The following is a 13349-nucleotide window of genomic DNA, read 5'->3' as shown; positions in this document are numbered from 1 at the left end:
TCAGTCACTAAGATTCTGATTGTTGTTAGGGTCAAGTGGGAATATGATGGGATCTATGTCTGGCATATGGGATATGACACAGGGCATGGGAATACAACTAAGCTATAGGGAGGCATCAGAAAGCTCTGCTTCTTTGTGTTGTCTTCATTCCCTATAGCATGGGAATCTGACATTAGTGTGTGAAAATATGGACATTTTAATCTTGTGACTCATTGGGACACTTCTTTGACTTTCAATTTGATCAATACAATCTCTATAATTCTAGTACTTGGTGTGTCCTCCTGTTGCTCTAATCACTTCTACCACTCTTATAAACATACTTTCTACATCAGGTAAATGACCTGAAAACAATAAATTCTTACAAATCATTATCTGATCTAAAATGTGCACAATATCTATCATAATTGTAACCCATGTGAGAAAGCTCTATATACCCGGACTTAGTTGGATGAAAGCCACCAAATGCACAATTGAGACACTTTATTGTAAATCATCACTGAGACAGTACATGTTGCAACACCTACCTGTCAGGAGCGACCACCGTCCCCAGGTTGAGAATTGGCGGCAATACACTACAATTCAGCTTCTCCCTGGTCATGGCATGTAATCTTGGTTTGTTTTTATGTTGCCCACAATGTCTTGATAAATTCCAGTGTCAGGCAAAGTATTATATGGCCGGACTACATTGGACCAACACTGCTGACAGTCCAAGTCTGCTGAGCATTCATAATAGATTTCAAAGCTATCTCAACCCCGTGATCATATGCAAGGAGAGCTTGTTATTGGACCCTCAACAACAACTGTCATGGCGCTGATGCTAGGTATGTACCTGGCATGCTGGCCTACAATGCTTATATTTTTAAAATATGCAATTCAGTTCACAAATGGCAGTGCACTGCCATACGTCTCAATATCAATATAATACAACAATAACACATGAAGTAGTTTATCATTGTATTCTTCACATTGTCTATCTGCTTCTGGATCCTTGTGCCAAGGCCAGACAAGTACCACATTGGGGATGTATGACAATGTGGTGTCATCTGTTGGCTGACTGCTGAGGTACAGTTGCTGCATGCAAGGAGAGCGGGTCAATGTGTCCTCGGAAAATTTTGCCTGAACGATGTTGCCAGACAATCATATAACACAAGGTTGCATTGCAGAAAAGGCACCAAATCATTGGTGATGGTAACATAGTTGAGCACATGTAATATTAGAGGAATATTGTATAAACGACAGGCAATATGTGTTATGGACTAGGATAGTTGGGACAACAGCAGCTCAATAAGAGCGATGGCTGAAGTTGAATCAAGACCTTACAAAAGTAAGGGTCAGTTTAAGACAAAGCAAAGAGAGTGTCTCTGCTTTGAATGTCAGTTCAGACAACTTAGGACTGGAGATCCTAAGCGAGAGAATGTTCAGGTGAAAACCTAGTAAGATTAAAGTAAAGAACTACTAAGTACATCGTTGACTATATATAGGGAACCGTAGACGATTCAGGGCAGGCATAAGTCAACCGATGAGTCAGAGATAAGAGAAATGAGTCATCTAGTGATGGCAAGGGTGATCGTGATGTAATACAGATGAATCAAGAGATAGTCTAGCGGCGGCAATGTGCGGCTCGTGATGTAATACAAGGATAAGAGGGAAAATGAGATAAGGGTGCACATGACTGTAACAATATGACACGTTGCTGACCCACAATATGATGCATTGCCAACCCACAATTATTTCCCAGTCATGTTGCATGTTTGTTCTCATGTGGTCCTTTGAATCAATTACAGAGCAAGCTATCATTAGTTTATATTTCTACAAAGTAAGAAATAACACGGTTTAATTAAAAACTATGAAGAGAAACTACACAGAGGGGATATCCAAGTTGGTAGCTTGTTTGAGGGCAATACACTTTTGTCAAATCTTGGATAAGGTGCTGTTAGCACTGATAGGCCTCTTGGCAGCTGAGGAAGTGGGAAAAATTTGGCTGAGTTGCGCGATATCAGCTTAAGCAGCATAGTGAAGAGCAATAAAACATACTGATTCCACCACATTAGCAGTTCATCAACTTCCAGTGATTCCTCAGTGTCTTCTAAAAGGTCATGGAGACTATGGTAGAACATTTCCGAATCTGTGGTGGTGTCAGTTCATGAGAATACTGAGGACAACCTTAAAGCAAATCGCACCTTCAGCACTAAATTAAAGCCTGTATTTTACAGAAGTATGATGATCAACAAACCTGAGTTGTGATGTATGCTATTGAGGCGATGGTAACAGATATCATGCTGTGGAGGTGGGCATTACCAGATTGTGTGGCCTTCAACTCCCTGTCGACCAAGCTTGGAGATGTAAAAACATATTTGTAGGCCTGGTAGAATAAGATGTAGTAGGTGAGTTATATAAAATGCGGGTGAATATGCACAAGTACTAGCAAGTGGCTCCTAAGAAGGCCGCACCACAGGTCTTCAGGATCATAAACCTGATTGGCATACAAAAAATCAGCCATTGATCCCCAGAGACCAGCATTTCGCCACTTCATAGGTTTTCTTTTGTCCTGGTCAAAAAAATCAGGATCACACTGATGCCAGTAAATTGAAACATACTGAGGATCATTCCAGTTTAACCTGGCAGGGCAGAGGAGAGATCTGGTAAGTTCATGGTTAAACCCACGATTGATCTTAGTATTTCTATGTAGAGGAGGCTGTCTTGACCTACCCACCTGGTGGTGGGACATGCTGATCTCATTGCTTAGGATCGAGCTACCATGTAGCTGTGATGTAGACAAGAGCTGTGAGGAGCATCCCCATGCAAAGTTCATAGCAAATGCCAACGATCACTTGGTGTGGAATGGCTGTGATACTTTGCTTCTGCCAGTGAAAAGTCTCAAAGATGGAGATGAGGACTCAATGGCAAAGCTCAAAGAGAGATTGAAACTAGCAGAAACCAACTGTTCAAGACTGGAAGAGCTGTACCAAGTATACAGACATTGTTGGATGGAGGAACACTATTGCGTGAGGGCATTAGAATGGTACACACCCAAGGGAATAAGTACTTGGCCTTCCCATCAAATCCCATGGGATGCTCCCTCCCCTGCTCAAAGTACGTTGGCCACATGGTCCCTTACGGGCACATGAATCAAACTGACTGTGTTGGTCAGGTGAATTTCAAGAAACTGATTTGCTTGTCCAAGATTGTTAAGAGCAAATCCAGAACATGGTGTATCTAGATCATTGTGTCACCATGCTGATATAAATTTTGATGTGGTGGAAAATACCTTATCTTGCATCTCTGATGCATTCTGAAAACTTGGGTGTTAGTATCCGAACTTTGTAGTACATCGAATGTTGATCAAGGTATCACTGCGCATGCAGAAGGTTGTACTATGTAGAAATAAGGTGCCATGAAAAAAGGTTCTGATACTCTGCTTTTCATAAGACAAAATGTGTGATACACATTACATAATACAACAGCAAACAATGGTTGATACAGGTAAGAATCAATCATGTCAGTGGGTGAAAATAAATAAATGCACTTCCAGACAGTCAATCTAGTTTTGGGTCATCAGGGCATTTGTCTGGGTTGAAATCAAAGTCAATAGGCTCTTCAATATCACCATCAAAGAGATCGTCGTAGGGGCTTGCTTCCCCAGGCAGTAGAGACATTCCGACAGTTTCATCCCAGGCTGAGTGTGAACCTGTAAAGACATCAGCTGTAGAGTTAGACATGGTTGAGTTTTGCTCACTAAGATTGGAAGAGTCCAACAAATGAGTGTTATTAATAGCCACCATATAGAGCTTTATCTCAGCTTGCGTGTGTTGCATCTTTGAATGCAGGATGAGCAGATCCAGCCCAAGATTGCAGAGGTAGGCATTGCTATGCCTAGTAGCAAGAGATTTTGACATTAGTTCTGACTGCATGTCCAGTTCTGTCTGGAATGCCTTGTAAAAGGCATTCTGAACATCAGCAGTTACCCAAGTACTGAGTAGGGGCATTGAGGGGCCGATGTGCTGTGGAGACATTTGAGTACAGCCACACAGAACATTACAGTACTTACACTCAAAAGGGCAGACACTGGACTTTCCTGCTGTGCAGTGGCCTGGGGGGAGGGTATGGATGTTAAAGGGCTCAAGCCATGCCAATGTGAGGAATTGGCTGAGCTGAGATACACATCATTCTGCACTGAACAGGCTCTACATGTCTCTTGCGTAGAAATGGAGCAGGCTAAAGGTGCACAAGCCAAAGGCAAGCAGGCCAAAGGTGGAGCACTGTGCCTCCAGGCTGCAGAGGGTGTTTTGATCTTGTGCTTGGCTAGAAGTCTGACATGTGCTACAGCTGGAGGGTTTAGACAATGTATTTACATTGCAAAGTCAAATAAACTCACACATCTGAAGCTGTTCCAAGATTTCAATGGCCTGAGAGTATAGAGACACTTCCAACTGGCATTGTCTCTTCCTCTCATCCATAAGATATCTCTCCACAGCTGCATGACTTCTTCCAGTTCCATTACAGATGCTCTGGTGTCTATGCAGGGTTTCCTCCTGTTTCGCATACTACGCTCCCCAGCTAGTTCCCAAAGGTCACCATGATAGACTCGACCTTTGAGTAAATATGACAAAATGTATAGTTCAGTTTGGACCTAAGAAAAAAGGCAAAAAATTAGGATGCATGAAGATGTGAAGATATTGATTGACCTTCTGGTTTGTTATCAGCCCCACATAGGCATCAATAAATTCACTGCTTAATAAGTTGGAAAGTTGAAAAATGCTCAGATGAGCAGTTGTGTAGTCAAACAATTCTGGTAACAGACAGGTTGACATCTTGCATGCTTATCACTCCTGTGGTGGTAGTATGTGGCACTTGAGCTATTGCAGACTATTTGTAGTTTCAAGGACTCAGGAAGGGCAGACATTGTGAGAATCTTGACAGCTCTGTGGCACTCACCTCTGGCCATCAAAATACAGTGATCTTGCCATCAATTTTGATGGTGGGGGCCCCAAAAAAGGTGTTTGCAAGTGATTTTACACTATCAATTCTGATTGACGATCCAAGTAGAGTCCAAGGTGTACACTGGTGTGTGTGCATTCTTTGCAGGGACATTTGTTAGAATAAAGCTTTCTAAAAATCAACAAAACATTATAATTAATATAGGAGCTTATTGACAACATTATTATGTAAGGTTGCCAGGGAATCTTTCTACATGGCACTGATCAAGCGCTATGAGGTTCAGGTCATCCTGAACAGACTTGAATATGGCAGTTCATCAATGGCCTTGATACTACTTGGACGCATCTTTTGCAATGTTTAAACAGAATTCGGAACTCATTCAACATAATTCCATATCCATCAGGACAACCAAGCCTATTCAACAACTCAGTCTGCTCTCTGTGGTTCCACTCGAATTTGACAGGCAAGATCCACTGCTCTGTATAATTCATCAATTAAACTGTGGCTCCCCAGTGAAGTAAACTCATACCTCTGAGTCTTGGAGGGTACTGGAAGGTGGCTACAAATGACAGCTGGAAAAACTTATCTATGTTCACTATGTGATGACCATGAGTCAGGATTGATAGATATCATTGAGCATGAAGAGTGCTGACCTTGGTATCCACATCTGTCTGATGTGCATCTTGCCTTCCATTCAGCCTTATTAGTGCTTCTATTCCACCAAGAGTATACTGCTGCCTCTGTATATGCCTCCCTTCCACACTCATCAGCACATAAGCAGCACAGGTATCTAAATTCATATTTGTCATGGCATCTCTCTAGGCCAGATGGTGGAATCTTCTCTCCATCAATATTGAGAGGCCTATATGGTATCATTGATATGTGAGTGTCATGGTCGAATATTCACATGGTATTACCCCACCAACACCACTCAATCATAGATCTAGAAGTGCTGTTGTAATGCAGGAAGGCAAAGCTGCAGGTCATGGCTTCCTGTCATATCCTGTATGCCAGACATAGATCCCATCATATCCCCACACTTTCCAGACTTATTTCCAGACCCCATATCCAACTCATTCCCAGATCCCCTTCCACTGTGTGCTCCATATCTAAGCAGGATTAGATCTGCTATGGAATTACCCCTGAGCTCCAGACCTCCGGATCTTTACTACTAGCCTGATCCATACACCCCTATCCTGTCCACCCTATGCACATTCCATCCAGCAAGACATCCGGACTTTACCTCCTCTTGGATTCCAGACTACATCCACCACCTCACATATCTCAGTCCTGTTTCTGCCCTGCCTTCCAGATCCCCAGATCTCTGGACCTCCGGATATTAACTGTACTATCTCTGGACCATTCCCACCCTCCATCCAAGATCCTGCACCCATCCCCATTTAGGCATCTCCACCTTTCCGGTTCTTGGTTATCTCTGTTTCTGTCTTGCTGATTGATCCTTGTATGAGTCTTCATCTCCAAGTTCATTTAGTTATGTTCTGTCTTACTTACCAATGTATTTCCACATGCTTGTACATAGCCTTACTCCATTGCTTACTGATCCTCTCGGATATCCTCTAGTATATAACCCCTGTACAACTCCTGTAGAGTCCTCAGTTTGAATATTATCTTAGATCCTGTTCTACTTGCCCAATCCTCTCTTGGACTTTGGTCCACCTAAGTCTGTCCTATCCATCAGGCCTAGGGATTGATTCCCTAGGCTGGAGCTCTGCCTTTCCGGCACTTCCCCTCTTTCCGGACTTAGGTCCAATCCCTGTCCCTCCAACTCCACCTTAGGGTAGTCTACCTCTGTTTGTTTCTACATCAGACTTCGTCTGATGTAGCCCCTGTTCCTTCCATGCCTTTGGATGTCCTACCCTCCTGCCTTCCATACCTTCAGACATCCTATCCTCCTGTCCTTTGGACATCCTGCCCTCTGTACCTTCAGACATCCTATCTTCCTGCCCTCCGTACCTTCAGACACTCCACCCTCCTGCCCTTCATATCTTCGGACATCCTATCCTCCTGTCCTTCAGACATCCATCCTCCTGTCCTCCTGTCCTCCAGACCTTCAGACCCTTGGACCTCCTATCCTTCCATCCTGTTTCCTGTAGAAGTATTACCTTGCAGTGGGAACTCTCCTGAGCACTTCCTGTGTTCCTCTGGAACTCTCCCATGCTCCTCTGGACTTCGTCAGACCATCATCAGACCTCATATGAAATGAAGGGCACATACTTGGGTAAGGGGCACAGTGTATGAGCTGAGGCCAAGCCCCTCTGAGTCAGTCTCTCTCTCCTTTGAGCAACATGGTTCTTAACATTCTACCATCATGACCACCCAGATCATCAATGGCACTACCATAGCCAAGTAAGTCATTTGTTATCCACGTCCAGCCTGTCCTAATCAATCATGTGGTCTAGGTCAATCTGCAATGATGTTGCGCAGAAAATTAAGGTGTTCCAAGCCCAGTACCTTCAGTTTCAGCCTCAGCTTGTAGTCATGCAAGCTGGAGAGCATCCCGATTCCACCACTTACATCTGTATGAAAGCTAAAGCTGCAGAGGAAGTCAGCATCAAGTTCAATCACATCACATTCCCAGAAGCAGCTATGGCAGAAGAGATCATCCAGGTTGTTAAGAAGCTTTCAGATGACGATGCTGTTAGCGGTGTTCTTGTTCAGCTCCCTCTTGGGCCCAATGTCAATGCAGACAATACCTGCACTGTCACTGAGGCGGTTTCTCTCAAGAAAGATGTCGATGGGTAAGTTGTTTTCATGTGGGAAATCACTTTTTCTGAGAGATCCAGCTTCCATGCATACAACATCAGTCACTTGTCTTCATGTGCTGCTTCCCTGTTATTCATTCCGTGTACTCCAGCAGCTGTTATTTGTTTGCTGGAGAGCACTGGCATATCCATCACAGGTGCAAATGCAGTCATGCTCAGTCGCAGCAACATCATCAGAAACCCTGTGGCTGCACTCCTGAGAAGTCACAATGCAACTGTCACCCAATGCCACAGTCACACCAAGAACATTGAACAGATCATCAGTTCCATCTATTATCAGATATCATATCGCAACTTTCTCACACTCACTTGCAAACTGGCCGCCTCCAAGTTGTCATTGTGTTGTAGACTCTCTAGCCTGCAAGGGAATACACCAAATATGGCCCTAATAACTTTGAGACATTTAATACGTTCTCCATGATCAAGTACATGTGGGAAGGCTACAATCGCGGTGTAAACTGGGCATCATTCCACCCTATGCTACTGTTGCTTGTGTCTGCAGCTGATGGGCTCAACAACTTGAAAATCTCCCAGGTAGTTCCTTTAATTCTCCAGTCAGAGAGCATTGTTCTCATGTTTTTGCAGCTTATTGGAGTTTACACCCATGCACTATCACATTCGACCCGACTGAGTACTGCTGTCAGTTTGGGTGAAAATTTGCACTTCCATGAGAAAGGGGTTCATGATGTTATCTCTCGTGTCCTTTTTCTGTTATGAACTAGGATAGTTCTAATGACAGACAACTCGATAAGAGTCAGGACCTCTGCTGAGATTCTATGTAAGATGATAAGTCAAACGTTCAGTGTAAGCTAAGTCAGAAGGAGTGCTTCTAACTTAAAGTATGGTTCAGACGACAAGAGATTGGAGGTCTCAAGCGAAGGATGTTCCAGGTAAAACCTAGTAAGATTAAAGTAAAGAGCTAAAGCGTACAGGAGGACTATTTATAGTGAACTACAGTGCTTTAGGGCAGACGTGAGAATGGAATGAGCCAGAGATAAGAAACACATAAGCGATAACAAGAATAGGTCATCTAGCAATGGCAGCAGCGGTTGTGATGTAATACAAGGTGTGAGTCAGAGATAAGTCTAGCGGCATTATGCGGCTTGCGACATAATACATGGTAAGAAAGAGGAAAATGAATAGGGGTGTACATGGTTGTAACATCTTCCCTGGTTGAACTTTGTCCGATTCTTCATTGGTTGCTCCTCAACAACCATTGGCGTGCAATTCATGCATGGAGGATCCTTCTGTTCCTGATGCACAATTAGTTCACTTCCTCATGTTCCCCAACATCAAGGAAGAGTACTTTGACAAGGTGATCAAGTGTCAGGTGAAGTGCATGCAAGCTGTGACAATATATACTACATGTCTGTGTGTGATATGAGATCTATTGAATTTTTTGAATCTTCACAACTACACTCTCTTAATTCTCCACAAGACTGGTTTGAGATTACACGAAATTCACCTGAGTTCATGAGGCAACAGTGAGTCAGTCAATAGCATCATTGACAGCTTCGGGGTATCAAAGCATGGTCTGATTGTTTATTGGCTGCGCTCGAGCAGCGCACCAGCACACAAAAGCAGATGGCCATGAATCCCCATGATGCACAATTGTCAAATTTTGTAACTTCCCACACATATGACAAGAATATTGCAATTCTAGATTGCCAACTGGCAAATGACCATCACAAATTCAGGCTTAGGCAACAAATGACTGTGATGCACAATTGTTAGAGAGGTATTGTAATGTCTCACACACATGATGAGGATGTTGCAATTTTAGATTGCCAACTGCAAGCAACCATCACAAATTCAAGTGCAGGTAGCAGATGATCATTGTTCAGGAGAGATGCTAGCCTTCCTTCATTGATTTATCTATAAGTGCCACAGTTGTGAGACATGCATGTCTTCATTGGAATTACAGTTTTCTTGTCATTCAATGTTGAAATGCTTGTGCTTAGGTATTGCTTTGTATTTGGATACAATTTGTGGATACTTTGTACAGTTTTGCCAAAAATCTCTATGAAAAACATCGCCAGCCTGATTTCATGATGTATCAATTCCTAGCATTGCCCATTAACAATCTTCCCCCACTATGCTGCAACTCCCTCCCATAGCTGAAATAGCCCCTATTCTCATTCTCAGCTCCTCTCACCTGTCTACCAGACAGATTTCTACTACAGCTGGTCTGGGCAGGAATACTATTGCTAGACTCATCAAAATGGCCATTCCAATTAAGGAAAATATCAAATTACATCACCCTTTTAAGTTTATACCATATAGCAAAGATCTTTTGTGTATCACATTTGGACCAGGCAGGCTGCTAATGCTACTCAAGCCATCAAATGCATTGATTCCATCATCCACACCATTGTCTCCACTCAAATAATCAGGAATGCTCTTAAGGCAGCCACCATTAAAGCTAAAACCAAGAAGAAAAGCTTCTTCTATCTTCAGCCAATGGAGGGAGGTATTACAGTTCCTCTTTTTCTCTTCACTTATTTCACATTACTAATCATTCTCAGATGTTCCATCATATTCTATCATACAATGTCTATCCTCTTTTCTGATTCACTATTTACTTTCCATCTCTGATTCATTTATTAAAGCTCCACTTTAATCCTTCTATTTAAACCCTATCTCTTACACCTGTATTCTTTAACTTGACCTATGCAGACCAGGGCCTGCAATATACTGCTTAACTCACACACATATTGCAGTGACCTATCTCCATATTATATGAGTGAATGGACGTGCATAATATCCCATATAATACGGGCCAGCGGACCATGGGCCAAAGGTAAAAATATCCCCGACTATGATGGATGGGCCGGGAGGGATATTATTTCCGATGGGGACAGGTGGGCCCATCTATGCCCATGTTATAAATATCCTCGATGATGGCAGATGGGCCGGGAGAAATATTATTACTGATGGAGATGGGTGGGCCCATCTGGGCAATATGTAGAGTAGGATAGACATATATGATACACAGCTGGGCTGAAGAGAGATGTATGGCAGATATTATTATATAGACAGGTGGGCCAATGTATTAGTATTATTTTGTAGATGGGTGGGCCGATGGGGTGGTGAAATACTTATTATATGTATATACAGGTGGGCCGAGGTGGGGGTATATGAGATAGACAGGTAGGCCGATGGGGTGGTGAAATATGTATTATATAGATGGGTGGGCTGATGTAGGGGTATATTACATGGATGGGTGGGCCAACATAGGGTATATTACATAGATGGGTGGGCCCAGATACATATCATTTAGACATATGGGCCAAGGTATTGGTATACTATATGGACATATGAGCAATGCTGTTGCACTAGTTTTGATCCAAGTCATCAATGACATTCAGACTCAGATCCTGTCAATGTTGATCAAAGTCAACACAGCCAAGTGCCCTGTTGACTCGGAATCCAGCAATACCTTGGAAGACGGTCCATAGATGTAAGGGCCAAGGTATTTGTATACTAAATGGATGTATGGACATATAGGCTGAGGTAGTGATATATATTATATTGATGGGTGGGGTGAGGGAGTTGTTATCACACATAAACATAAACCCAACACCCAAAACTCGAATCACCGAGTACTGAGTCCTGAAGCCCAAACATCAAACCCCAAACATTGAAACCTGAAACCTGAAACTCGAAAGTTGTAAAAATGTATGAGTTTTGTAGGTAGTTGTATATCATCCAAATCAAAGGAGGTAATAATTCAAAGTCATCTAATGATGAAGGTCACAAGTGCCAGAAAATCAAGCACCCATTACAGACGTGAACATGCAGCACCAACTACTGAGTAGCTAATGCACACAGCATGCATTGCCCTATGAGAAGCCAAGTTCCAACTACCAAGATCTGAGGCCCAGGTCTCAACAAACAAATATCTGATATCCAGCACACTTCCAATCATCTGGTATTTCATTGAGCAATGGATGATAACACATCTTTGGAAAATAACATCATGTGAGGCTCCCCTATCTGATCCTCACTATCTCCACCCCCTTTAACTCCAAAGTGTGGACATGCAGGGTTCAGCATCTGATTTCCCAAGATCAATTCCATCATGACTGTTTCTTCCACTTCCGATATTGAAATAACCCTCTGGTGCACTTGGGCCCTGACTGTCACTCATGAGGCATGTGAATATACTGAATGGAAATTCAATGCAGAGAAGACAGGAGGAGACCCAGTTATACCTTCTCCGAACCTAGACACTGATCTGGTGATGGCTTGCGATTGATTGGTTGATCGCCTGATAAAGGCACATAAAAATCCCAGTGGGTCTTCTTGCAGATTCAGAAAATTGGTTTTATCAGTCAAATTGCTTTATCACAGTTCAGATGCAGATTGATGTTGCAAGATATAGCAAAGTGATCTCCCTGAAGGACACTGGGCATAATGAAGAGAGAGAGGAGAAGTTGCTTGAGAGGTGTCCTCCTGGCCATGAGGGCACAAAGTTGGTTGAGATACCCGCCACAATTCTTGATGCATCTGGTGCCATCATTGCATGGTACATCCCAGATGCTCTGACCGATGCCACCCAGGTGTGTAATATATATTGTTACTCAATGGATATTGAACATCAAATGGTGCCCACAGAAGGAAATTTGGGCAGCCTCTGATTTGCTCACTCCAATCCTCAAAAAAAGCATCAAGCTTGATGGCAATTTGTGAACTAATCAAGAGTGGTTCAAACCAATGTCTTAACTCCTGGATGCATCAATTTGTCTCTGGCATGGTTTCAACAGGGGCACAAGGTAGGATGTGATGCGATGGTGATTTTGGTAGTCAAACTCACGAATCCCCTAGAATCAGTCAGATCTGGAGGTATCTGCATCATTGAAGGGGGAATCCTCTGAGAAGATCCTCAAAGCCATTGTGAGGCCAGCAGCCATTGCAACAGTGGCACTCAGGGTGATGCATCCTGAGCAGTACTGGGCAGGTTTGTGAGCCTTTTCAAGCCTCAGAGAAAAGGCAGAAAGCAAGGAACTGCCAAAGATGTCAGAGACTCTCCAGTACTGGGCATCCGTGTTTAACAGCCTGTCTGTCATTTCCAATCGGGAAACCCCCAATCATTGAGACCATTTATCTATTCCAGAATGCTTCAACATTCTCACTACCATGGGGAATTATTCTAATGCTCGGATGAGCATGGCAAGCCTTCAGCTGGAGTTCAGGTACGATCCGGGTTGCATGATTGCGTTTTCCAGAAGGATCATGAGACATGGGGTTCATGCAGTAGAAGGGGATCAGATTGCTTGGGCATGGTATATGAGGGATTCCGTTCATGTTTATGCTGGGGTTCCATCATGTGGATGGGCTAGGGTGGATTACAAACAGTGAAAGATGAAACAAGAGGAAAGTGTAGTTACCCATGTTAGCACATACTGTCAAATACCAGATATTAGATATCAGGATCTTGAATATTTGGGCCTCAATATCCAGAACTCAAGACTCGATGGTCAATATTCAATACTCAATACTCGATAGTGGACATTTGGAACTTGATATTTGGAATTCAACATTCCATAGTTGGGTCTCAAATATCAACACCCAAATACCAAATACCAAATACCAAATACCAAATACCAAATACCAAATACCAAATAC

At 43.0% G+C, this 13349-nt stretch overlaps 4 protein-coding genes across 4 annotated transcripts; 2 read left to right on the top strand and 2 right to left on the bottom strand.

Moving 5' to 3' along the window:
* Nucleotides 1-2188: 2188 nt before the first annotated feature.
* On the bottom strand, nt 2189-3108 carry BJ212DRAFT_1299354 (uncharacterized protein; the record flags this gene model as incomplete). Its single annotated transcript, XM_041332856.1, has 5 exons — nt 2189-2200; nt 2234-2362; nt 2474-2548; nt 2714-2782; nt 3031-3108. 5 exons carry the CDS (start codon nt 3106-3108, stop codon nt 2189-2191), a joined length of 363 nt encoding a protein of 120 aa, XP_041193614.1.
* Nucleotides 3109-3536: 428 nt separating this feature from the next.
* BJ212DRAFT_1299353 (uncharacterized protein) lies at nt 3537-4457 on the bottom strand (the record flags this gene model as incomplete). Its single annotated transcript, XM_041332855.1, has 4 exons — nt 3537-3688; nt 3737-4001; nt 4049-4326; nt 4376-4457. 4 exons carry the CDS (start codon nt 4455-4457, stop codon nt 3537-3539), a joined length of 777 nt encoding a protein of 258 aa, XP_041193613.1.
* A 2917-nt stretch (nt 4458-7374) lies between these two features.
* BJ212DRAFT_1231852 (tetrahydrofolate dehydrogenase/cyclohydrolase) lies at nt 7375-7965 on the top strand (the record flags this gene model as incomplete). Its single annotated transcript, XM_041329502.1, has 2 exons — nt 7375-7697; nt 7743-7965. Coding segments are annotated over 2 exons (546 nt in total), but the record flags the coding sequence as incomplete, so codon positions are not given.
* A 4114-nt stretch (nt 7966-12079) lies between these two features.
* BJ212DRAFT_1299351 (uncharacterized protein) lies at nt 12080-13082 on the top strand (the record flags this gene model as incomplete). The annotated part of the gene is made up of 4 exons (XM_041332854.1): nt 12080-12283; nt 12549-12681; nt 12838-12916; nt 12950-13082. The coding sequence occupies 4 exons, from the start codon at nt 12080-12082 to the stop codon at nt 13080-13082; spliced, it is 549 nt and encodes a 182-aa protein (XP_041193611.1).
* Nucleotides 13083-13349: the final 267 nt, after the last annotated feature.

Source organism: Suillus subaureus (assembly GCF_016647635.1).
Source record: "Suillus subaureus strain MN1 chromosome Unknown BJ212scaffold_14, whole genome shotgun sequence".
In the NCBI taxonomy this organism is placed as follows: domain Eukaryota; kingdom Fungi; phylum Basidiomycota; class Agaricomycetes; order Boletales; family Suillaceae; genus Suillus; species Suillus subaureus.
The sequence above is the reverse complement of the archived record's forward strand: the minus strand, read 5'-3'. Positions and strand labels throughout refer to the sequence as shown.